Raw genomic sequence first — 26,227 nt, 5'->3', positions numbered from 1 at the left:
ACAAGCAGGGGGAGCGGGAGAGGGAGAAGCAGGCTTCCCGCTGAGCAGGGAGCCCGATGCAGGGCTCAATCCCAGGACCCTGGGATCATGACCTGAGCCGAAGGCAGTCGCCTAACGACTGAGCCACCCAGGCGCCCCCAAAATAACTTTTTTTAAAAAAGCAAGGGAGCAGGAATCTTTTTGTGGACTTACCTACAGAAGGTAGCCCAAGGGACCACCTTTAGAAAGCAGACTGGATAGTCACAGCTATCTATTTATAAGAGAATAATTTCATGGTTTTAAAATTAACTCTTATGAGATAATAAATGTCCTACTTTTATGACATCAAAACATACATTATACTAGCTTGCTTTATCCAATGAAACTACCAAATATTTAAAATTTTGCTAACCTTGCTCCCAATATAAAATTACAAGCAAACATCAAATCTTTCTTCTAACAGTTTCATACTTAGAAACTCTGTATTAAATACTTCATACCAATCTATTATTATGCAGTATTTGTAATAATATTTTCATATATAGTTTTAGCAAGATTTTAAATTAAAGTTCTTCAGGGCACCTGGCTGGCTCATTGAGTAGAGCATGTGACTCTTGATCTTGGGATTGTGAGTTCAAGCCCCACACTGGGCATAAAGCTTACTTAAAAAAATAAAATAAAAGTTCTCCAGAGTTGAATAAAAAATTGACATTTGACCAAATCCAGTTGAAGTACAAACTTGAAGGTAAGTTGAATTAGCATGAAATAAACAATGAATAAGAGAAAATAACTTAAGCAAATGTGAAAATTTAAATTATTTTATTATAAAAATTTATATAAACCATAAACACAACAGTTAAAAATAAAACCTAAGCAGAATTAAGCCACAAAACATCTCAAACAAAAAAATTGTAACAAGAACCTGATCAGCTTCTTTGAAATTCTTCATCTTTTAGATATCTGATGACTTCCTAGACTTAAAACAGTGATTTCCATTACACTTAGGCTGTGAAATATTAAATATTATTTCTAAAAGACAAATAAGATTCTCAAACTCAAGGATTAACAAATATTTGCCAAATTATAACCAAAACCTGTGTGAATTTAACAAAATTATAAATCCAAAGTACAAAATCTACCTGAAATCATCTAGCCGAATACCAAATTACTTAAATGAGACTCAGCTTCTGAGATGGTAGAAAGAGAAAATTAAAATCTTACTTACAAAGTTGTGTACACAAATGGGTTTTTGTCAATATACGTTTAAAACCAAACCAAACCAGCCACCATTCCTGAAAACTCTTCTGTGATGGAATTTGAAAAGACTTCTAATAACCTCAAGGTTATATAGAAAAATAAGTTTATTCTTGTTGAAATTACAAATAATTTTTCTTTTGAACCTATCGCACTTGTTCTAGAAAACAGTTCTCCAACATTAATGCTTTTTTTTCCTCTTTACAAAATTAAAGAATTCTATCTGGGGGACAGTACTGAACCATAAAGAATCCATTCTCCACCAAGAAATTCCCCCTCCAAACCCAGACACCGGCTTTCACACATAAGCTCTTCACACAACTATCTCTGAAGAGAAAGTCGTTGCCAGAGTACCGCACCCTCTCTCCTCACTCACTTAAGATCAGACTTTGTACTTATGCAGCGACAGACAGTTATTATGTGGATGACTACGTCCAAACGCGCAGTGATGTCAGACAAAAGCAAAACTATCTGCTAGTATCTGAAGCTAAATCTCAACTTACACAATAAGCATTATATTTACAGGACTATCGTCAAAGTCAGCTGTTGATTCAAGGAAGATGGTCTATGTGGATTAATGCCATTACTGCGTGGTCGCTTTTTCCAAAACTGCGCTCAAATTTCACCGGTTGTACATTTCACAGGCAGAACCCAGACTCGGCTACAAAGTCAAAAGTCTACAATGAGTCAGGCCAGACTGACTGGCAAAATGATCATCTCATTAAAAAAAAAAAAAGTCACTAACTAATTTGTGCTTTCTTCTCCCTCTGTGGACAAAAACCAGTCAGAAAAGATTGCACAGAATGACCCCCTCAAATAAAGCAGTCTCCCAAAAGCACAGCATGAGGATAATGGTCTAGAAATCTTTCCTGTAAGAAACTTCATTCAAAATTATCCCACACGCACTGTATTTTTTTCAGGGCCTCCTAACATTCCACCATACAATTTCTATTAATAGGCTCTAAAAGACTGGGGGGATCGTATGATCACACGGACACTTTCAGTTTCTTTTTCTTGGCCTTCAGCACAGGAGGCAGAGAAATCTTAAAGGCTGTCCTGTAATGACACAGAGAGGAAGACCCTCTTAGGAGCTCTGAATCTCTCCCGCGTGAGCCAGCCACACCAGCCCAGGGATACTTACTCGCACGTCGTACAGATAGGACTGAAACTGCAGAATACTGTAAATGTGAAAAACAAAACAAACAGGATGTTGAAAAAAACCGCCCAGTTGACTTATTTTCTGCCACCCCCGCCCCCCACACAGAAAAGTCTGTACTTGAACTTACTTGACAAGCACACAGAACAGACATAGCCAATTTCAATGAGATTTCGATGGCAGAAGCAAGCTGCCCGGTAGTCCACATGAACGGGGGGTGGGAGGATTAACTGAGATCTTTGATCTTGATCAGGAAGAAAAACCCACTTTTTAAAAAAAAGAAAAAAGGCAAGGAAATTTTATTTAAAACATGGGGAAAAATAATCAGAAGTTACAACACAGGTATCAGATATTAGCCAGTGATCACTAAGGTGAATAATAAATTAGGATTTTCCTTAGAAGTCCATCAAGAACTGCGTTATTCATTCAGCAGTTACGGAGCACCTCCCCAAGCTGTTGTAGGACTGTGCGAACTGTATGCAGCTGCCTTCGAAGACAACCCGAAGTGTCCACTTCTAGCACCCATCTACTCCTCCTCCCACTTACTAGCATCAGCCATCGTGCTCCCCTTCATTCCCCGGGGGAGAGAGGGGCTCACCCAGACGCGAGGTGTTAGGTTCCTTACCAGTAAATACTGCAGAAGGGACAGCATCTGAGGCACCTTCAAGTACAGTCCCCCCGTGATGTCACAAGCCTGCAAGACATCCAAAGGGCTCTCTGCCAAGCCGGCACTCGCTTAGCTTTTCCAGAGAGATGTAATTCTCACCAGCAATGCTTCAGGTCTCCAAAGGAGAGGGGGATATGACGGTGCCCATCAAAAGGGCATGGTTTCCCAAGGGTGCGTGAGGACCAGAAACTTCCTGCTACCTCTCAAGGTGTTCAACTGTTTTTGCCACAAGCACCCCACTCTTGCACCCTTTGAAGACCTCAGTGAGCACAGTACATGCCCCTTCTCCTCTGTGTTTGCTACTGATGAAATTTTTATTCCGGCCACGTTTACTCAGTTTCATTATATTTTTAACAACAGCTTTGAGATCATTCTCAGGCCATAAAATTCACCCTTTAAAGTGTGGGCTTCACTACTTTTTACTGTCTTCAGAGTTGTGCAACTGCACTATCTAGTTCCAGAACATTTCCTCACCCCAAAAAGAAACCCCATACCTATTAGCAGTTATTCCCAACCCCCTACCCCTAGGCTACCAGTGACCCACGTTCTATCTCCATGGATTGGCCTATTCTGGACATTTCAGATAAATGGGCTCGTACAATTTTTCCCTTAGCATCATGTTTTCAAGGTTTATCTACATTGTGGCAAGATCAGTACTTTATTCCTTTTTATGACCAAATAATATTCTATCGTATGGTTATACCACAACTTATTTAACTCCGTTCATCCACTGATGGACACTTGGGTGCAAGCGGGGGAAAGACAGAGAGTCAATCAGTTAAGTAAATGCTGAAATAATGTCAGAGGTTATGATCACTTCTATGAAGACAAATGAAGTTGGGTAAGGGGACAGGGAGTGACATTGGATGGTCAGGGAAGGCTTCTCTGAGGAGGTGACAGAGAAGCAGAGACCCAAATGAGGGCAGGGAGTAGACCAAGCAAGTATCTGAGAAGCCTTAGAAGCAGAGGGAACAGCAAACACAGACACCCTCAGGCGGGGGCAGGCCTGTAGTTTTAAAGCAAAGCAAGGAGCCCAGGGTGGGTGGAGTAAAGAGGGGGATTCCATGGGGACAAAGAGATACCCAGAAACCATACTGTGCGGGGGGTACAGACGGCCATGGCAGGAATCTGGGTTTTAGTCTATGTGTGAGGAGATGCCATGCGAGGGTTTTAAGCAGGTGAGTGACAAGATCTGATTTATATTTTGAAAGCTTCATTCTGACTGTCTTGAAAACGGACTTCAGTGGGCAGGGTAAGCGTAGAAACAGAGACCAGTTAACAGATACTACAATCCTCCACTTGAGGGGTAGCAACGAAGGAGAAGACATATGGTGGGATTCAGGGACTATTTCAAAGATCAAGTCAAAAGGATTGGCTAATGGGCTGGAAAGGGAGGAAGAGAAGAAACAAGGCAGAGTCAGGATTTTGACTTGGATTTTTGGCTGATGAACTGAGCTGCCACTTGCTGTGATGGGGAGGCCCCTGGGAGGCAGCGTGGAAAAAATAAGGAGTTCTGCTTCAGACAAGTTAAAGTGGAGATGCTTCTGGATGTCCAAGGGGAGATGCTGCCTGAGAAGCTGACTATGCAAGTCTGGAACACAGAGAGCCTGCATCTGGCCCAGACACAGCGATGTGAGGGTCGGGGAGGCAGAGCATTTAAACTCAGGGTACAGCCAAGATCTTCTAGGAGTTAGCAGACACTGTGTAGAGTGAAATGTGCAGTTAAAAAATGTATTCAACATTTTTGATTTTTTAATTCTGAAATATAACCATATGTGCAAGAGTATATATACATAACATGTAAGTATGGTTTAAATACAACGAACACCATGTATCTACCATCAAGCTTAAGAAATAGGACAATTTAGAACCTCTGACGTTAGTATACTTTCTAATCATATCTCTCCTTCCCACTCTGTGTCCTCGGCAGTATCCTAAACTCAGCATTTTCCAGTTTTGTGCTTTTAACTGATCTTTTAGCAAAGAATATTTCTTGTGGTCGAAAAAAACATTTATCAAAAGTTCAGCAATTTCTTCAGTCTTATTTGTTTCTTTTTTCCCCTTTTTGGTTACATTAGATTGCAGTTTCATATATTTGACTGAAAAGCAACATCTAACAGTGCTGTCCAACAGAAATAAAATATGGGCAACATGTGAAACTTAAAATTTTCTAGCCGCATAAAAAAAGGAAAAAAAAAAAGATAAAATTAATTTTAATAACATTTTATTTAACTCAGTATATCCAAAGTATTATCAGTTTAATATGTCATCAATATAAAAATCTTTATATCTTTATTTTACATTCTGTTCTTCATATTAAGTCTTTGAAATTCAGTGCATGTTTTACACTTAACAGTACACCTCAATTCACCAGACTCATTTCAAGAGCTCAACGGCCATATAACTATCATATAGGACAGCACAGATCTGGGGTACAATCCTATCTTTATAAAATTCTCTGCTTAGCGATCCATTCTTCCATCTATACCTATAGAGATCTGTTATGCTGTTCACCTAATATTAGCAACGGTAATTTTAAGATGATAGGATTTGAAGGGATTTTTTACCCCTTTAAAAAATACTTTCCTGTGTTGCTTGAATTCATGTCAATATGTGACTCACTTTTACAGAATCAATCATTATGTAAAACGTAAATAAAAATTTTGAAGGAACCAGAGAGTTGTACACCTGAAACTAATGTGACATTGTGTGTCAACTTACTTCAATAAAAAAATAAGGACCAGAGAGATGTTAGTGCTCTAAGCGACAGCATCACACAGGCTAATTCCTAAAAATGTGTGAAGGTTGGTGACAGACATTTAACAATAAAGAGAACACACCATGCTCCCCAGACCACCACCACCACACCTCCACTGAACACGTACCTGTTGCAGGAGTCCTGAATCCGAGTCTAAAACACAGGCATCGATCAAAATATTCTGAAATGAACATTCCGAAAACATTATAGGAATAATAAAAATAATGACTTACACTGGGAACCTACTACGTGCTATTTTTTTTTAGACTGTTCTTAAAACAGCTTATTTGATATGCAGAATAACCCTGCAAAGCAGATACTCAATCTGCATTCTGCAGCTGAAGCACCCAGGCCTTGGCCAGGCTGTGCTCACAGAGCGGGGGGAGGGAGGGGCAGTGCCGTCAGCCCCAGTCTGTCTGTCCCCAAAGCCCACGGTCTTTTCACTGCATCATGCTGCTGCTCCAACACAGAGAATATTAGGCATGAATATGGCAGCATTTTGGGTTAAAACTTAAGTTTTTTTTTTTAATTAAAGTTTTTATTTATTTACTCATAAGAGACAGAGAGAGAGAGAGAGAGAGAGAGGCAGAGGGAGAAGCAGGCTCCCCGCTGAGCAGGGAGCCCAATGCAGGACTCGATCCCAGGACCCTGGGATCGTGACCTGAGCCGAAGGCAGACCCTTAGCCATCTGAGCCACCCAGGAGCCCCAAAACTTAAGTTTTAAGAAAGTTTATTCTTTAACCATATCAAAGAAAATGTATTAGTGATAATTCATTTGAATTAGTGTAAATTTATTCAATTATCTGCAAAGTAAAAAATATCAATTCTTGATAAGACCTCCCTAAAGCAAAGAGATAGAGGAATTAAGGCAAGGCACACAGCAAAACTGTAAACTAGGGATTCTTAGCCTGAGGTCCAAGGATGTGCTAAACGGGGTTACACGAATACCATGAAACCATAGGCAAAACTGTGTTTCAGGGTACCTTTTTCTGGGGACCCATAAGATTCATGGGGTCCGGTACCCAAAATTGAGAAATGACTAGTACAAAATATGAATTCCAGATTCTTCATCCACTGATAAGGCCATTTAGTCAAAATATGTCTGTATGTAGGTCATTCAAAAAATAAAATTCATTATGAAACAAAAATTTTCTAAAAGAATGCTCCCAAGGGGGAAAAGAGAGAGAGAGAGAGAGAGAGAGAGAGAGAGAGAGAGAGAGGCAACCCAAGAAACAAGCTCTTAACTACAGAGAACACACTGATGGTCACCAAAGGGGAGGGGGGGGTGGGGGAAACAGGTGGTGGGGACTAAGGAGCACACGTGTCATGATGAGCACCAGGTGACCCATGGGAGTGTTGAATCACGATATTGCACACCTGACACTAATATAACACTGTATGTTAACTATGCTGGAATTTAAAAGTAAAAAAAGAAAAGGATGCTCCCAATTCACCTGCTTCTGTGCTGCAAAGATGACATTCATGAAGTTCATATACTGCAGCGCGCTGTCTTCTGCAGCCTTAATCACCTAAAAATCATATCCGCATGAATACCTCGCAGGCACAGCCGAGTTCTCACTACAGACACAAACCAGCGCAGCTTCCCTAATCTGCCTGCCCGGTTACCGTTCTTAACTAATACGTACAGCGTAAAGATGGCTGCAAGAACCTCCCCAGTCCCTACCCTCCAAGAGATAGTCCCTGTTAATAGTTCCAGACAGCAGCTAGGTGGGTGCACGCAGAGACACACCCCGGGATGATTATCTAGTGCTCTGCAACCTGATTTTTTTTTTTTTTTTAAGTAAACTCTGCACCCAACATGGGGCTCAAATTCACGACCCTGAGATCAAGAGTCACACACTCTACCCATTGAGCCAGCCAGGCACTGCTGCAACTTGCTTTTTGGTTCCACAGTATCTGGGGGAGTGGGGAATCTTCTATCAGTGAATTTGGATGTATATCATCCTTTGTGCTAACTTCATAGAGTCCACTGCTGAACCAATTATCTATAGAGGAAACTGCAGCAGCTTCCAATCCTGTTTTAGACAATCTCAGGTGAACATTCTCATATACGCTTGACACAACTCTCTGACTAGCTCCTAAAATAATCAGGGAGATTGCTGAAGTATACCTCCTGACAGAGGTTACCAAACGTTCCTCCAAAAAAGTTGTACCAATTCACCCTCCCGTTGGCAATGCAAGAGAAAAAGCCATCCCCAACCCTGCCATCAACGCTGCGAACTGCCCATTTGTGCTGAGCAAGAAGCACACAATGAAAACCGTTACTGGATGTTTCTATTTCTTTGCTTACTAGTAAGGCTGCATGTATTTTCAAATGCTAACTGGTTATTTGCAGTTAGCATTTGCAGGCTGCTTATGTTTTCTACCTATTTCTTTAGAGTAAACCTTAACTTTTAAAATTTAATTGGTAAGGGCAGGGTGCCTGGGTGGTTCAGCTGATTAAGTGTCCGACTCTTGATCTCAACTCAGGTCTTGATCTCAGGGTCATGAGTTCAAGCCCCGAGTTGGGCTCCACGGCCAGCATGGAGCCTACTTAAAAAATAAATGAGTAAGATAAAAAAATAAATAAAATTTAATTGATAAGAGCTCTTTTTCATTTTAGAACTACTAAATTAATCCTCTGTCAGGTAGCTATGCTGAAAATACTTTTCCTAATAGCTTCTCTTTCATCCTTGTTTTGGGGATTTGATTTTCTTGAGGTCTTAAGCTTCACATCATGCTCAGCAAGGTCCTCCCTAACCTGAGATTATAAACAGGTATTTTCTTTCAGCACTTTTATGACTTGAACTTTTCCAGTGACATGTCTGACCTTTACTAGAATTATTTAGGTGTGAGCAATGAGATCTAACTTTGTTTTCCCCCAGATGGCCAACCAATTGGCCCAGCACCTTTAACTGATCATTCATTTTCTTCCCACTAACTTAAGTGCTTCCTTTCCACAAGTCAAACTCCTCTGTGGACCTGATTTTATTTCTGGAGTCTAGTCTTCCCTATTTACTCTGGGCCTACTACTGCCCCAGAACCACACTGTTATTGTAGTTTTGCAATGTGTTTTAAGGCCTAACAGCAAGTTCCTGCTTATTATTCTCTTTCAGAAAGCACCTGGCTATTCTCACTGAGCTATTGAAAAAAAAAATTTTTTTTTTTAAGATTTTAAGTAATCTCCACACCCAACATGCAGCTCGAACTTTACTACCCCGAGATCAAGAGTCACACAGTCTACCGACTGAGCCACCCAGGCGCCCTTCTGTTGAATTTCTTAAAGCACTTCGCGTGGAGTCGGCTTCAGAGGCCCTCTTCCTCTGTCCACCGCCCTCTCCCCTTCCCCCGCCCCACCCCCGTGACATGCACGCTCTAAATAAATAAAATCTTTAAAAAAAATTCTGAGATTGCATTGAATTTACAGTTTAACTTCGGAAAAACTGACATCTAAGAATAAAATATGGCCATTCTTTCAATTCTCTTATGTCTCTCAGAATTTGTTTTTCATCATAATCAATTTTATACATTGCTTGTTAATTTATTCTGGATACTCGTATTTATTATAAATGGGTGTTACTTCCCATTATGCTTTCTAATTGGTTATAGTTGGTATATAAAAATAGTACTGATTTTTTTAATCTTACCAAAATCCTTGATTTCATTTCCTGATTATCTATAAAGAGATAAAGACAGATTACAATTTAACTGAATCTTATTAAACATATTATCAGGTTTTATTACCAATATTTTTAAACAGTCCACCAAAATTATAGCAGTAAAATAAGGATTCTAGATCTCACAAAAAACCACAGACACCTACCTTTAACCTCCTTGTTCATTCTATGAATGTCTAATTTTTTTAGCATTAAGGAATTTTAAAATATTATTTAATTTCATGAAGATTTATAGTAAACATAAAAATAACCTCAAATTTTAAATAAATCCAGTATCCACCTAGCTGAAAAAAGAAATGCTCTATTTCCCATGATAAACACACAAGAGTAATTGGGGGTTTCCAATTACCAACTGCAATCAACTGAGCTTTGTAACCTGACCAAAACATGATCTCTGTCCCAGAAAATTAAAATTACCATGATTTATCCTTCTGTGATTATCCACCACATCCTAGATTTGAATACTGGGATGACAGGTAAATCGATAAGCCAGATAACAAATGTGAAAACCACACACAGATGACCAGGCACCCCCAAAGTCTAGGACACAGGGCTCACTCAATACTTTCCAAAACAAAGAAATTAAATTACACAAGACAGGGAGAATACAGGGGCGCCTGGGTGGCTCAGTCGGTTAAGCATCTGCCTCCAGCTCAGGTCATGATCTCAGGGTCCTGGGAATGAGCCCCACGTCAGGCTCTCTGTTCAGCAGGGAGTCTGCTTCTCCCTGTCTCTCTCTCTCTATGCTCTCTCTCAAGTAAATAAATAAAATCTTTTTTTTTTTAAAGACTAGGAGAACATCACACAGACAACATTAACATGCTTAGAACAGTGTTGTTCACTCTATGCTAAGTGCAAATAACCTGTGGGCCTCTGGAGAAACCACTCATTTATTAACCCTCAGGATCCGTAAATGGCTTTTATAAATACCAAACACACTGCTCCTAACTTAAGGAAGGTGGAAAAAACAAACACACCCTCCCAAATTTGTCAAAGCAAGATACAAGCATCCTGAAGAATTTGTTGTGAGCAGAAGGACATACTAGAGAAACCAGAGTTTTCTTTACATTTCTAATTTTTACAGCTTATCTTAAAAATATTCCAAAGCCAAGATAAACTATTTTTTGGTTACCCACCACTTTAGAATATTCATGATTTTCCTTAATATGGACACCCAAGGTTCTAAAAATTATCACAAGTTAAGATATTCAGAAGCCACCTTCTGAGTAACTAGAACACCAAGGATACAGCAAAGAGCTTTGGCGAGGGATCCTGCCAGCAGCGTTTCTGTATGTTGACCCTTTATGTCACCTGCAAAAAAAAAAAAAAAAAGTTAAAGAAAGTTTTTAGGTATTTTCTTGAACTAAGATCATTTTTAAACCAAAGCATTCTTCTTTATGAATAAAATCAGCTGATACTTCCAAACCAGGTTTAAAAACATAAGATAGCCATCTGTTCTCAGTAATGCTTAAATAAGCAATTTTTTTTTAAAGATTTTATTCATTTATTTGACAAAGAGACACAGTGAGAGAGGGAACACAAGCAGGGGGAGTGGGAGAGGGAGAAGCAGGCTTCCCGCTGAGCAGGGAGCCCGATGTGGGGCTTGATCCCAGGACCCTGGGATCACAACCTGAGCTGAAGGCAGACGCTTAACAACTGAGCCACCCAGGCGCCCCTAAATAAGCAACTTTTAAAATTTTCTCAATTTAAAATATCCTGTGGTCAGGGGCTGAGGGGGTACAAAGTTTCAGTTTGGGAGAATCTGGAAATGGACGGTGGTAATGTTTGTACACAGTGTGAAGGTACTTAATGCCACTGCACTGCACATTTAAAAATGGTTGAATGATAAATTTTATGTTATGTATATTTTTTTTTTAAGATTTTTTTTTTTTAAGATTTTATTTATTTATTTGACAGAGAGAGAGACACAGCAAGAGCAGGAACACAAGCAGGGGGAGCGGGAGAGGGAGAAGCAGGCTTCCCGCTGAGCAGGGAGCCCGATGTGGGACTCGATCCCAGGACCCTGGGATCATAACCTGAGCCGAAGGCAGACGCTTAACGACTGAGCCACCCAGGCGCCCCGGCAGTAAAGAGTTTTTAAAAACACCATTTGGGGAGGAACTCATTTCTTTTTTTCTTTTTTTTTTTTTTTAAAAAGATTTTATTTATTTGACAGAGAAAGACAGCGAGAGAGGGAACACAAGCAGGGGGAGCGGGAAAGGGAGAAGCAGGCTTCCCGCCGAGCAGGGAGCCCAATGCAGGGCTCGATCCCAGGACCCTGGGATCACGACCTGAGCGGAAGACAGACGCTTAACGACTGAGCCACCCAGGCGCCCCTAAAGATTTTGTTTTTAAGTAATCTCTACACCCAATGTGAGGCTCGACTTACAACCCTGAGATCGGAGTCACATGCTCCACTGACTGAGCCAGTCTACATTATGTATATTCTACCACAGTAAAAAAATATCCTGGTGTTATCTGGAAAGGTTCAGGTTTGTTAGAGATCTAAGTGGTACAAGAGGTCATGTGCAACTGCCTGCTCTGAGCCTCTCTGCCCTCCTTCCCGCCACCTCCTCTGTCTCACGCCCCTCAGAGAGCTGCCCCGCTAGTGGAAATGGGGCTGGAAAAAGCCCTCTGGCTGTGGCAAGCAGGGACAAAGCTAGCAACTTGTTTTAAGCCTTGAGTGAAAATGTCAAGCAGCTCAAGATGGTGGAGAGCCCAGATTAACATCTGGTGTGAATGGGGCCTGCAGCTGGTCCAGGACCACAGATACTTCCACCCATGGGTGAGATGAGACCACGAAAGGTCTTGAACACCATACTGAGAAGTTGGGACTTTACCCTGGAGGCCCATGGTTCTCAAAGTATGATTTTAGAACCAAGTATAAGAGCATTACCTGGGAACTTAAGAGAAACACAGGTTCTTGGGACCACCCTAGACCTGCTAAATCAGAAACTACAGGGTGGAACCCAGCATTTTGTTTTAATAAGCCCTCCAGGTGATTTTTACCAGCTTTATTGGGGTATAACTGACAGATCATAAAATTCACTCCTTTTAAGTAAACAATTCAATGTTTTTTTAGCAAATTTAGAGAGTTGTAAACGATTACCACAACCCAATTTTAGAACAGTTCCTTTACCCTAAAAGATCACTTGCGCCCATTCCAAGCACTCCTCCCCCACCCCGAGAAACCACTAACTACTTCCTGTCTCTAAAGAGTTGCCTTTCTTTTCCAGGTGACTCTGACACAGGCTACAGTTTAAAAACGACAGCCTACAGGCAACAGGGAACCAGTCATAGTCTTTAAGCCAGGAAACAGCAGCTCAGATTTTTAGGAAGTTTAACTGTGAAAGAGTTAAGGAAAGACTTGAATGGGGACAGACAGGAGTCAGCGGGCAGAAGCTGTTACAATGATCCAGAGCAACAGTTCTCCACCTGGGCAGCTGGGCCCTGCAGGGGATATGTGGCAAAGTCTGAGACATATTTGGTTGTCACAACTGAGGAATGTTATGACATCTAATGGGTCTAGGCCAGGATGCTGCTAAGTATCCTCCAAAGCACAAGACAGTCCCCACAACAAAGAATTATCCAGCCCAAAACGCCAACGGTGCTGGGGTTGAGCTAGATGAGATAATAGAGGTCAGATTTTGGAGGTACTTCTAAGGCTAAACTAATAGGATATCATAGCTGATTAGATGTTGAATGTGAGCAGAAAGGGGTCAAAAATGAAAGCTCTGAATTTGAAAAAGTAGGTGGATGGGCGTGTCAGAAACTAGGAGTGGAAATGGTGGTGTAGCTGGGAGGGAAAGATAAGGAAACTGGTCTGGGGCGCGTTAGCCACACTGTGGGACACCTACGTGGAGACCTTTGGTGAAAGAAAGGCTGGAATAGAGACAAAGACTGGGAAGTGTTCACATAGAAATGATAATTAAACACGAGTGGATGAAAACATACAGAGGAAGAAAAAATAAAATAATGTGCGGAATTAAAAAACCTATTTTTTATGGGACAAGATGAAAGAAAAGTCAGAAATGGAAGAATGGTCCAAAAACAGAGGAAAAACAAGTCAAAAGGATATCCTGAGATGCTGAGAGTCTGATTCAAGAAGTAGAGGCTGGTGGACAGCGTAAGATGCTGGCAAGGCAGGCAAACAAGGCACAGGCTTTGAGGAAAATGATTTTACAAAAGAAAAGAGAGAGAACACCAGTAAATACTCCCAAGAACCCCAAATCTCTGGACTTAAAGCCTCAAGGACCACCACATGCAACTGCAATTGTAAAATAACAATAATGGAGAAAGAAAGCTGTTACTCTTGGTCATGAGATCTTTAATCTCTTCAGCAATAACTTCATTCGCCGCTGTGAACAACTCGTATTTCCCGTCCTTGCTCCCTGAGGGGCTGAATTCAGAAGAAGGGTTGCCAGGCTCTCCAAAAAAGTCTCCAAGTCTGCCATTCTTTCCAGGATATAAGAATCGACTGAAACAGTGGGGGGAGAAAACACTGAGTTACACCAGGACTCTGTCCTCACTCAACATTCAGATGAAATTCAGCAACCAACCAACCACACCAATTCTGCCTCACAAGATTCTATAATAAATTTCATTTTTAAGAAATGTATAAAACAGGGGCACCTGGGTGGCTCAGTCGGTTAAGCGGCTGCCTTCGGCTCAGGTCATGATCCCAGAGTGCTGGGATCAAGCCCCACGTCGGGCTCCCTGCTCAGCGGAGAGCCTGCTTCTCCCTCTCCCTCTGCCTGCCTCTCTGCCTACTTGTGCTCTCTCGGTCAAATAAATAAATAAAATCTTTAAAAAAAAAAAAAGAAATGTATAAAACAGGCAAATTGGCAAACATGAGTCTACCACCAGAGAATGTTTTGATGATCCCACTGTTTTCTAACAAATGAGAGGAAATAAAGCGTGTGCTGGGTCCCAGTCTCCTGAAATGCTTCACGGTCATTCTCATTCTACTTTCTCAGATGCCAACTGGGAAGAGAGTCATACCAAATTCTAACTTACGACCAGTTTATTATTTGAGGTATATTTATCTACCCCAGTAATAAAAATCTGCTCCAAGGGTCCCTGAAAAGATTCTCCTAGTGCTTCATGATTTTTATAGTACTCCTGTAAAAACACATATTTGATTTTTCTAAAAGCTGGAATACTTTGCTTTTTATAGTTTTTCTTTTTATGTCTTAACCAAATCGGTGTCATCTTTTTCATTCAACTCTGAGAAAAATGTATGGTGATCATGGGAGCAGGAGCACTTACCTGGGGGCCCACAGGCTCTTTCAACACACCAAAGAGAGCAGCCCTAAGAAATGAGAAATTTGAGAACTATCCACTGACCTCATATGAAATACGCTGGTACACAAGAGTCACTTCTACCAAGATGTGACATTTAATCAAGACATAGAAGAGCCATGTCTTACATGGAGAATATGATTCTGTGGTCAGCATATATATGAAAAGTAAATATGGTGAAAATATGTACCATATACATGGTCATGTTTGCAAAGCAGCTGCAAACCTATGCACCCATCCTGAAGAGACTCTAACCCAGCCAGTGTTTACACCCATGTTGGAAAAAGTCAGTTTCTTCAGCTGAGCACCAGATGGAGTAGTTGGCTTGGGTTAAAACCCAATTAACAAGAAAAAACCCTTATCTATAAACACCAGAATCACACCCAGAGCAGCGAAACATTACACCCTGAGAAATTCGCAGGGCCCACAACTGGCTGAAAGAAAGCAGAATCACACTTCCCATGTCACCTGCCCCCCTGGGGCAGACTCACGCAAAGAACAGTAATAGGAGCTGCCAGCCTTGCTTGATAATTCTCCCTGTTTTTTGCCTAGCGTATGGTTGAACCTGGGTAAGTTACAGGTGCACGAGATGCAAATCTATTAGATACCAGCTAATGAGGTTTCCAATATTCATTTCTATCAAAACGTACATGTACTGATTCTTGATGCTGTTAATCTTGCTCAATGCTACATTAAAAAAAATTCTGCAACACAGAAAAGGAATAGTACATGCTGACTGGCATAAAAACCTCACAAATGTTAAGCACCAAATAGGTAGAGTAATCACTAAGGTCATACCTTTCTTGAATGTGACTTGCTATCACAGCAAGTTTGTTGGAACGATTCATGAATAAATGAGAATTTCCCAGTACCATCACAGCATCTATGCATTTTGATAAAGTAAACTGTTGAAAAACAGAAAACATTAGAAAAGGTGAAGTAGCTATTCAAATAACTAGGTTAGGTCTTGAAATGATAAAGATTTCCTTTAAATTGTAGACCATTATTCACTGCTAAAAATTTGCTCAGGAGCTCCCTCCTCCAAGGTCATAAGCAAAAACACTTGAAAACTAGTTTTCTAATTTTATTTATATGAGATGATTTCTGCATTATTCCACAAATATTTTCTGCAAACATTCAAGGAAAGCAAACATGTCACATATTCTGTGATAAAATTACTAGCAAATTATTACTACATACAGAGTACATGATTAATACATACTGATTAAATTGGTGATTTGTAAAAGTTTTCAATTCGTTCACTCATTAAGTATGCTAAGCCCCTGTTATGTGTGTTATGTGTCAGGCAAAGATCCCTTCTTTCGTGGAGCTTACATTCTCATAAGTACTAATATTACTAAAAAATATAGGTGGATATTTTTATAATCCTGGAATAAAGCATGTTTCTCTTAAAGAAAAGGATACTTCTGGCAGCAAATAAAACACTGATAAATTCCACTTTATAAAAAAAAACCATAAACCAAACCTATTAAAATTTCTATATGGCAAAAAAATGACTGTAAACAAAAGTGAAAGGCAAATTACAAACGGAAAATATAATACCAACATGTGACAGGCAAAAGGTTAACCTTCTAATACAAAGAGTGTCCACAATCAGTTAAAAAAAAAAAAAAAGAGGAAAATGGGCAATGCCCCAAGGGAAAAATACAAAGGGTCATCAAATACACTAAAAGCAAAGTGAGGGGAGCCTGGGTGGCTCAGTCGTTAAGCGTCTGCCTTCGGCTCAGGTCATGATCCCAGGGTCCTGGGATCGAGCCCCGCATCGGGCTTCTTGCTCTGCGGGGGGCCTGCTCCCTCTCCCACTCCCTCTGCTTGTGTTCCCTCTCTCGCTGTCTCTCTCTCTGTCAAATAAATAAATAAAATCTTTTTAATAAATAAATAAATAAATAAAAAAGGAGATAGCTTTTATGGTACATGATATTGGCAAAACATAAAATAAGGAAAGAGAACATCTCGTGTGGGTTCAAAAAAAAAAAAAAAGGCATTCTCATATACCACTGATGAGAGTTCAAAATAAAACAGTATTCTTGGAGAGTAACAGGGTAATATGCAGTGATGTGCTGTTCTATCTAAAAATGGAATACTATTCAACAATAAAAGGAATGAATTACTGTAACAACATGGACAAATCTCAAAATAATTATGCTGAGTAAAGAAACCAGACCAAAAGTAATCCCACTACGTACTGTTTGATTCCATTTATATAAAATTCCAGAAAATGCAAACTAATCTATAATGACAAAACTGATCAGTGGTTGCCTGGGGGTGGGGACAAGCAGAGAGAAGTGGGTAGAATAAATTACAAAGGAACGTGAACAAACGTCTGGGGGTGACAGATTTATACGCTCATTATTTTGATTGCAGTGATAATTTCACGAATGTATACATATATGAAAACATATCAAACCGAACACTTCAAATATGTGTTGTGCACTGCATGTCAATTTTATCTTGATAAAGCTATTTTAACTTTGACTTTTCTTTTGCTTTTTTTTTTTTTTAAGTAGGTTCTATGCCCCATGTGTGGCTTGCACTCATGACCCTGAGATTAAGAGTCACATGCTCTACTGACTGAGCTGGCCAGGTGCCCCTTGATTTTAAACAAGACACCATTAAGAAAATGAAGAGACAAGCCATAAAGTCATAGACCAGGACAAAATAGTAAATCATATATTTGAAAAAAGACTTGTATTCAGAATATATAAAGAATATATAAAGAGTTCTTATAACTCAGTAATAAGAAAACAAACAGCCCAATTTAAAAGTTGGGTGTAATAACTGAATATGCTTTTCAACTAAGAAAATAAAAGGACAGCCTATAAGCACATACTACATACATAATAGATATATAAAATATCTATCTATATATACTAGTCATTAAAGAAATGCAAATTAAAACCACAATGAGATACCACTACGTACTTACTAGAATGACTATAACAAAAAAGACAGGTGTTGGCAAGGATGTGAAGACGCTGGAACTCTCACACACGGCTCAAGGGAATGGAAAATGGCATACCCACTTTTTAAGTCTGGCAGCATTTTAAAGTTAAATTTAAACCTACCATGTGGCCCAGCAATTCAACTCACAGGCATCTACTCAAGAGAAATGCAAATGTATGTCCACACAAAGACTTGTTTGAGAATTATCAGCATTATTCGTAATAGTCAAAAAGTGGAAACAATCCAAATGTCCATGAATAGATAAATAAGAAGTATATCCATACAATAAAATACTATTCAGTAATAAAGAGGAACCACCAATACATGCTACAACATGGATGAACCTCAAAAACATTACACTAAGTGGAAAAAAACAAGATCGAAATACTACCTATAACCAAAACTCGCCCAATATGAAAAATATCATTCAAATAGTTTAGTAACTATTAAAAAAAATTAATTCATAGTTTAAAACTTCCCCAAAAAGCAAACTCCAGGCCCAATTTCACTGGAGAATTGTACCACCTAAGCGTCCCTATACAGGACTTTTCTGATAAAAAATATAAAACACCAGGGCACCTGGGTGGCTCAGTTGGTTAAGCGTCTGCCTTTGGCTCGGGTCATGATCCCGGGGTCCTGGGATCGGGCCCCGCATCAGGCTCCTTGCTCAGCGGGAAGCCTGCTTCTCCCTCTCCCTCTGCCGCTCCCCCCAATAGATAACCCAACATTAACCCAACAATCCAACTAGAAAATGGAACCATGACATGCAAAGACATCTCAGGACGCTTATCTGTATGGGCAACAAACACAGGACGTATCCTGTGGTATCTCATACCCTGGAATACCACCTGGCAATAGAAAGGACAAACTGATACATGAAACAACCTGAAACAATCAAGGGCATTCTGTTGAGTGAAAAAAAAACAACCTCAAAAACACTTTATGAACTATTTACAGAACTAAAGCGCTGGAGAACAGTAGTAGATCAGTATCTACCACGGTTCAGGACCAGGGACTGGCTACAAAGGGGCAGCATCTATAAAGGGAGCACTAGGGAGCTCCTGCGTGTGATAGAATGGTTCTCTGATTTGACCGTGGTGGTGGTTACATAAATGTATACATGGGATAAGACAGCACAGAACCACACGTATGCACGAGTGCAAGTAAAACTGCTGTGATCTAAGTAAGGTCTCAAGAGCACTGATGTCAATTTCCTGGTTTCGCTATTGGACTCTAGGTACACGAGATGCTACCACTGGGAGAAGCTGGGGCAAGGGTACACGGGACCCCTCTGTTACCATTTTTTTTTTTTTTTTACAATTTCCTAGGTGTCTATAATTATTTCAAAATAAAACATTTCAAAATAGATTTTTTTTAAGATTTTTTATTTTTTATTTGACAAAGAGAGAGAGTACAAGCAGGGGGAGCAACAGGCAGAGGCAGAGGCAGAGGGAGAGGGAGAAGCAGGCTCACCGCTCAGCTGGGAGCCCGATGCAGGGCTCAATCCCAGGACCCTGGGATCATGACCCGAGCCAAAGGCAGACGCTTAACCATCTGAGCCACCCAGGCGCCCCTCAAAATAGATTTTTTTTAAAGGACTACCTATGTCGTGGACTATATTAAATGTCCAGAAAAGGCAATATAGAGGCAGAAAACAGATCAGTGGTTGCCTGCAACTAGGGGGTAGAAGCAGTGACTGAACAGGCATGAGGGAACTCTCTAGGGTGATAGAAATGTTCTAAAATGAAATTGCAGGGCGCCTGGGTGGCTCAGTTGGTTAAGCGAAAGCCTTCGGCTCAGGTCATGATCCTAGAGTCCTGGGATCGAGTCCCGCATCGGACTCCCTGCTCAGCGGGGAGTCTGCTTCTCCCTCTGACCCTCCCCCTCTCATGTGCTCTCTCTCTCTCTCTCAAATAAATAAATAAAATCTTTAAAAAAAAAAAAAAAAGAAATTGCAAGGCGGTCCTAAGGAGGAAATACATAGCCATCCAAGCCTCACTCAAAAAAATAGAAAAATCCCGAATTCACCAACTAACTCTACACCTTAAAGAACTAGAGAAAAATCAACAAACGATGCCTAAGCCACGCATTAGAAGAGAAATAATTAAGATTAGAGCAGAGATCAATGAATTAGAAACCAGAAACACAGTAGATCAGATCAACGAAACTAGAAGCTGGTTCTTTGAAAGAATTAATAAGATCGTTAAACCACTGGCCAGACTTATCCAAAAGAAAAGAGAAAGGACCCAAATTAATAAAATTATGAATGAAAGGGGAGAGATCACGACTAACACCAAGGAAATAGAAACAATTATTAGAAATTATTATCAACAACTATATGCCAATAAACTGAGCAATCTGGATGAAATGGATGCCTTCCTGGAAACCAATAAACTCCCAAGACTGAAACAGGAAGAAAGTGACAACCTGAATAGGCCAATAACCAGTAACGAGATTGAAACTGATCAAAAACCTCCCAAAAAACAAGAGTCCAGGGCCTGATGGATTCCCTGGGGTATTCTATCAAACCTTCAAAGAAAAAATAATATCTATTCTCTTGAAGCTGTTTCAAAATACAGAAACAGAAGGAAAGCTCCCAGACTCATTCTATGAGGCCAGCATTACCTTAATCCCCAAACCAGGCAAAGGGCCCCATCAAAAAGGAGAATTTCAGACCGATATCCTGATGAATATGGATTCCAAAATTCTCAGCAAAATCCTAGCTAATAGGATCCAACAATACATTTAAAGGATCATCCACCACGACCAAGAGGGATTTATCCCCGGGATGCAAGGGTAGTTCAACATTCGCAAATCAATCAATGTGATAGAACACATTAATAAGAGAAGAGAGAAGAACCATATGGTCCTCTCAATTGATGCAGAAAAAGCACTGGACAAAATACAGCATCCTTTCCTGATTAAGACTCTTCAGAGTATAGGGATAGAGGGAACATTCCTCAAGTTCATAAAATCCATCTATGAAAAACCCACAGCGAATATCATCCTCAATGAGGAAAAGCTGAGAGCCTTTCCCTTAAGATCAGGAACATGTCAAGGATGCCCACTCTCGCCACTATTGTTCAACATATTACTAGAAGTCCTAGCAACAGCAATCAGACAACAAAAAGAAATAAAACGTATTCAAATTGGCAAAGAAGAAGTCAAACTCTCTTTTCGCAGATGACATGATACTTTATGTGGAAAACCCAAAAGACTCCACCCCCAAATTACTAGAACTCATCCAGCAATTCAGTAATGTGGCAGGACACAAAATCAAAGCACAGAAATCAGTTGCTTTCTTATACACTAACAATGCAACTGTAGAAAGAGAAATTAGAGAAACGATTCCATTTACAATAGCACCAAAAACCATAAGATACCTTGGAATAAATCTAACCAAAGAGGTAAGGATCTATACTCTAGGAACTACAGAACACTCATGAAAGAAACTGAAGAAGACACAAAAAGATAGAAAAACATTCCATGCTCATGGATCGGAAGAATAAACATTGTTAAAATGCCTATGCTACCCAGAGCAATCTATACCTTCAATGCCATCCCAATCAAAATTCCAACGACATTTTTCAAAGTGCTGGAACAAACAATCCTAAAATTTGTATGGAATCAGAAAGGACCCCGAATCGCCAAGGAAATGTTGAAAAAGAAAAACAAAGCTGGGGGCATCACATTGCCCGATTTCAAGCTATCTTATAAAGCAGTGATCACCAAGACAGCATGGTACTGGCACAAAAACAGACATACAGACCAATGGAACAGAATAGAGAACCCAGATATGGACCCTCAACTCTACGGTCAAATAATCTTCGACAAAGCAGGAAAAAATATGCAATGGAAAAAAGACAGTCTCTTCAATAAATGGTGCTGGGAAAATTGGACAGCCACATGCAGAAGAATGAAACTCGACCATTCTCTAACACCATTCACAAAGATAAACTCAAAGTGGATGAAAGACCTCAATGTGAGACAGGAATCCATCAAAATCCTAGAGGAGAACATGGGCAGCAACCTCTTTGACATCGGCCACAACAACTTCTTTCAAAATACAGATCCAAAGGCTAGTGAAACAAAAGCAAAAATGAACTTTTGGGACTTCATCAAGATAAAAAGCTTCTGCACAGCAAAGGAAACAGTCAACAAAACAAAGAGGCAACCCACAGAATGGGAGAAGATATTTGCAAACAACACTACAGATAAAGGGCTGGTATCCAAGATTTATAAAGAACTTCTCAAACTCAACACCAAAAAAACAAATAATCAAGTCAAAAAATGGGCAGAAGACATGAACAGACACTTCTCCGAAGAAGACATACAAATGGCTAACAGACACATGAAAAAATGGTCATCATCATTAGCCATCAGGGAAATCCAAATCAAAACCACACTGAGATACCACCTTACACCAGTTAGAATGGCAAAAATTGACAAGGCAAGAAACAACAAATGTTGGAGAGGTTGTGGAGAAAGGGGAACCCTCTTACACTGTTGGTGGGAATGCAAGCTGGTAGAGCCACTTTGGAAAAGTGTGGAGGTGCCTCAGAAATTTAAAAATAGAGCCACCCTATGACCCAGCAATTGCACTACTGGGTATTTACCCCAAAGACACAGATGTAGTGAAAAGAAGGGCCATATGCACCCCAAAGTTCTTAGCAGCAGTGTCTGCAATAGCCAAACTGTGGAAAGAGCCGAGATGCCCTTCAACAGATGAATGGATAAAGAAGATGTGGTCCATATATACAATGGAATATTACTCAGCCATCAGAAAGGATGAATACCCAACTTTTACATCAACATGGATGGGACTGGAGGAGATTATGCTAAGTGAAATAAGTCAAGCAGAGAAAGTCAATTATCATATGGTTTCACTTATTTGTGGAACGTAAGGAATAGCATGGAGGACATTAGGAGAAGGAAGGGAAAAATGAAGGGAGGGGGAATCAGAGGGAGAGATGAACCATGAGAGACTATGGACTCTGAAAAACAAACTGAGGGTTTTAGAGGGGAGGTGGGTGGGGGGATGGGTTAGCACAGTGATGGGTATTAAGGAGGGCACGTACTGCATGGAGTTAACATGGGTGTTAAACGAAAACAATGAATCGTGAATCACTACATCAAAAACTAATGATGTACTACTGTATGGTGACTAACATTACATAATAAAATTAAAAAAATAAAAAGAAATTAAAAAAAAGAAATGTAGTTTTGCCCTGAATATTTCATTGTTTCTCCATCATGGGTGGTTTCTCTGATTATTCTTTACAAAAGTGTACTCTGAGTTTCAATTAAATGATTCTTAAACACAAAAAAATTAAAAATAAATAAATGAAATTACAGTGATGGTTCCACTCTTTTATTGTGATTTTTACTAAAGAAGCATTGAATTGTACATTATAAAGGATGAATTTTATGGTATGTAAAATATGCCTTAATAAAGCTGATTTTTTTAAATGAAGCTGATTTTTAAAAAAGCAATATAAACACACAGTTAAACCAGAATTATCCACAGTCCTCCTCAAGCAATCTTACCTGAGATTCCTTTAATGCTTGCTTTCCCCACCAAATTGGGTTGGTATCAACTACGATAACTAGAAGATTCAATTCATCTTCTGAAAATATTAACAAAAAATAAACACATTAGCCTCATGAAAGCGTATCCAAGCCAACATTCCCAATTTGTAAATTAAACCCATAGCAAGCACCACCACACGCCTTTACATGTTTATCATCCTATAATCATGAAATTAATCAAAGGTCAAGTGCTTTTATTTTTTTTTATTTTTTTAAAGATTTTATTTATTTATTTGACACAGAGAGAACCAGACTGAGAGAGAGAGACAGAGAGCAAGCACAAGCAGGCGGAACGGCAGGCAGGGGAGAAGCAGGCTCCCTGCTGAGCAAGGAGCCCAATGTGGGGCTTGATCCCAGGACCCTGGGATCACGACCTGAGCCGAAGGCAGCTGCTTAACCAACTGAGCCACCCAGGCGCCCCAAAGGTCAAGTGCTTTTAATGATTTAAAGCTCTGTGGGCCCGTAGCAGGCTCTTGCCAGCTTTCTGTCCCCCTACATCTTTCGTGCATTAGTACGTAAGCTCCATGAGGAGGGATTCTTCTCTGTCTTGTCATTGCTTATCTTCTGCTCCTGGCACAACTGCCTAGCACGTAGTAGATGCTCAATAAATACCTGTTAAATGCACCCAAAATATTCACATTTTAAATGTCCGGTCAAGGACAAAACCCACTGATTAACCAGTTAATATTCAACAGCAGTAGAATTTTAGGCACAGGGAGGCTGAAGGGAGACACAGGAACCAGTTTGGCCTCAAATCCATCAAATCACCTAGCAGCAAGGCCAACAGTGATTAGGAACCACTTTTTTTTTTTTTTTTAAGATTTTATTTATTTATTTGACAGAGAGAGACACAGCGAGAGAGGGAACACAAGCAGGGGGAGTGGGAAAGGGAGAAGCAGACTCTCCGTGGAGCAGGGAGCCCGATGCGGGGCTCCATCCCAGGACCCTGGGATCATGATCTGAGCCGAAGGCAGACACTTAACGACTGAGCCACCCAGGCGCCCCTAGGAACCACTTTTTAAAAGGTGAAAACCAAAGACGGAAAAGCAATTGCTATGTAAAGATTTCACCGTGAAAAGGAATAGGCTACTCTCCAAAGTTGGACACAACTAAACAGGCTAACAACACATTGATTCATTCAACAAACATTTACACTAAATACCAGTGTTAGGTGCTGGGGATCCTGGGTTCAAGCTCTCAAGGAAGTCTATAAATTCTAACTGAGGTGACAAACATGAGAACCCTTATGTACAGCTGTTAATGAAAACCCCAGGATGCTCCTTTAATAGCAAAAAGCAATAATGTCTTTCCTGCCCCCGGACTTTCCTTCCAGCAGTTCCATCTCCTACTTCAGGATAATCCCCACTCCATCATCGATTTCTGCTCACACATCCAAATCCTATTTACTCTACAAAGCCCCAAGCCAATGCTACCTCTTTCTTCCAAAAACCCTCCCCAGGTCTTCCAACAGGTCCTGGCTCCCCCATTTGAGAGAACACCAACGTCAGCCTCCTTTACATCAGCCCCTGGCATATGTAATCCTATAATCCCCTTCCATGCTGACAACAAACTACTGAGGGAAATACTGCCATCTTCCATCAATTATGACATGGACCCTCTCCTTTTTTTTTTTTTTAAACATTTAACAGTTGCTAAAATCAACTAAGACTGGCAGCGGGGCGCCTGGGTGGCTCAGTCGTTAAGCGTCTGCCTTCGGCTCAGGTCATGATCCCAGGGTCCTGGGATTGAGCCCCGCATAGGGCTCCCTGCTCCGCGGAGAGTCTGCTTCTCCCTCTCCCACTCCCCCTGCTTGTGTTCCCTCTCTCGCTGAGTCTGTCAAATAAATAAATAAAATCTTAAAAAAAAAAAAATTCTTAAAAAAAAAAAGTTCAACCTCTTTATCATGGCCCACAAAGGCCGAGCATCTGCCTAAGCTTCTGCTCTCATCCCTCTAGTTCACTTCACTCCCACCACCCTGGTCTCTTTTTTCTTCCTTTAAGACATCAGGCTTAGGGCGCCTGGGTGGCTCAGTCGGTTAAGCATCTGCCTTGGGCTCAGGTCATGATCTCAGGGTCCTGGGATCGAGCCTGGAGTCAGGGTCCCTCCTCACCGGGGTGTCTGCTTCTCCCTCTCCCTCTCCCCCACCCCGCTCCTGCGCACGGGCTCTCTCTCAAATAAATAAAATCTTAAAAAAAAAAAAAAAAAAAAGGCATCAGACTCTATAACTGGTAGTTTAATTTATGAACGAAGGTCTCTCCACCTTCCTCTACCCTCAAGTCCCCCATTTCTGTCTTAGTGTAATACAGTGGCTCAACTTGCCACAGGGCCTTTGCAGTCGTTCAAGACTCACTTTCAGCACCTGGACTCTTCTCTAAAGTAGCTCGTCCATGATCATCCCCTAATCACAACGTAGTGCAGCATCCCAGTATCCTGTCTTCACAGCTCTTGTCACCCTTCGAAATTGTTGATTTACTTGCCTGATGTCTGCCTCGCGCACTAGACTGTAACCTGCACGAAGGACCCTGAATGCCATGTTCTCTGCCGTATTCGCCAGCGCATAAAACAACGCCTGACACACAGGCCATTCAAAACTATATACTGAATAAATGAACACATTTGCTACTCCTCTAAAGACCAAACAGGTTGCCCCAGCCCCCCAAAATAACGCTCCATCTGGGTGGTCCTGGCCAGGCCGAGTCCGCCCAGTCCCGGGGTCGGGGGTCCCTCCCCGCACACCCCTCACCGTCTGACACCATGGCGGCCGGGATCCCCCGACGGGCAGGCAGCAAGCAGTCAAGTGCTCCTCCCGGATCCTGCGCGCCCCGACTTCCGGCGCTGCCGAGTGACCCGCAGGCGGCTTGGCCCAGGCCGCGCGCCGTACC

At 40.9% G+C, this 26,227-nt stretch overlaps 1 protein-coding gene across 4 annotated transcripts; it reads right to left on the bottom strand.

The window, feature by feature from the left end:
* Nucleotides 1-781: 781 nt before the first annotated feature.
* On the bottom strand, nt 782-26,224 carry GTF2H3 (general transcription factor IIH subunit 3). 4 transcript variants are annotated; one of them, XM_036080595.2, is made up of 13 exons: nt 26,089-26,207; nt 23,304-23,383; nt 15,591-15,697; nt 13,802-13,968; nt 10,740-10,802; nt 9,638-9,667; nt 9,462-9,490; nt 7,269-7,343; nt 5,942-5,995; nt 3,015-3,083; nt 2,520-2,655; nt 2,375-2,411; nt 782-2,289 (listed from the first exon to the last, which is right to left on the bottom strand). In XM_036080595.2, exons 1-13 carry the CDS (start codon nt 26,099-26,101, stop codon nt 2,220-2,222), a joined length of 930 nt encoding a protein of 309 aa, XP_035936488.1. In that variant the 5' UTR covers nt 26,102-26,207; the 3' UTR covers nt 782-2,219. The 4 variants fall into 4 exon arrangements, with proteins under 4 accessions (XP_035936488.1, XP_077917210.1, XP_077917208.1 ...); XM_078061084.1 differs by lacking the exons at nt 782-2,289; nt 2,375-2,411; nt 2,520-2,655; nt 3,015-3,083 and adding an exon at nt 3,090-4,756 and having other exon boundaries at nt 26,089-26,224; XM_078061082.1 differs by lacking the exons at nt 782-2,289; nt 2,375-2,411; nt 2,520-2,655; nt 3,015-3,083; nt 26,089-26,207 and adding exons at nt 3,090-4,756; nt 25,823-26,069.
* Nucleotides 26,225-26,227: the final 3 nt, after the last annotated feature.

Source organism: Halichoerus grypus, chromosome 13 (assembly GCF_964656455.1).
Source record: "Halichoerus grypus chromosome 13, mHalGry1.hap1.1, whole genome shotgun sequence".
NCBI classification, from domain to species: Eukaryota; Metazoa; Chordata; class Mammalia; order Carnivora; family Phocidae; genus Halichoerus; species Halichoerus grypus.
This window is presented reverse-complemented; position numbering and strand designations above follow the sequence as displayed.

Bases quoted from the DNA above. Each gene is read 5' to 3' on its own strand.
- GTF2H3 (XM_078061084.1), bottom strand. The intron at 9,491-9,637 runs GTAGGTGTCTGT...ATCTCTTTATAG, and splicing joins AATGAACAAGGAGGTTAAAG to ATAATCAGGAAATGAAATCA. The intron at 4,757-5,941 runs GTACGTGTTCAG...CACTCTACACAG, and splicing joins ATTCAGGACTCCTGCAACAG to TGTCTGCTAACTCCTAGAAG.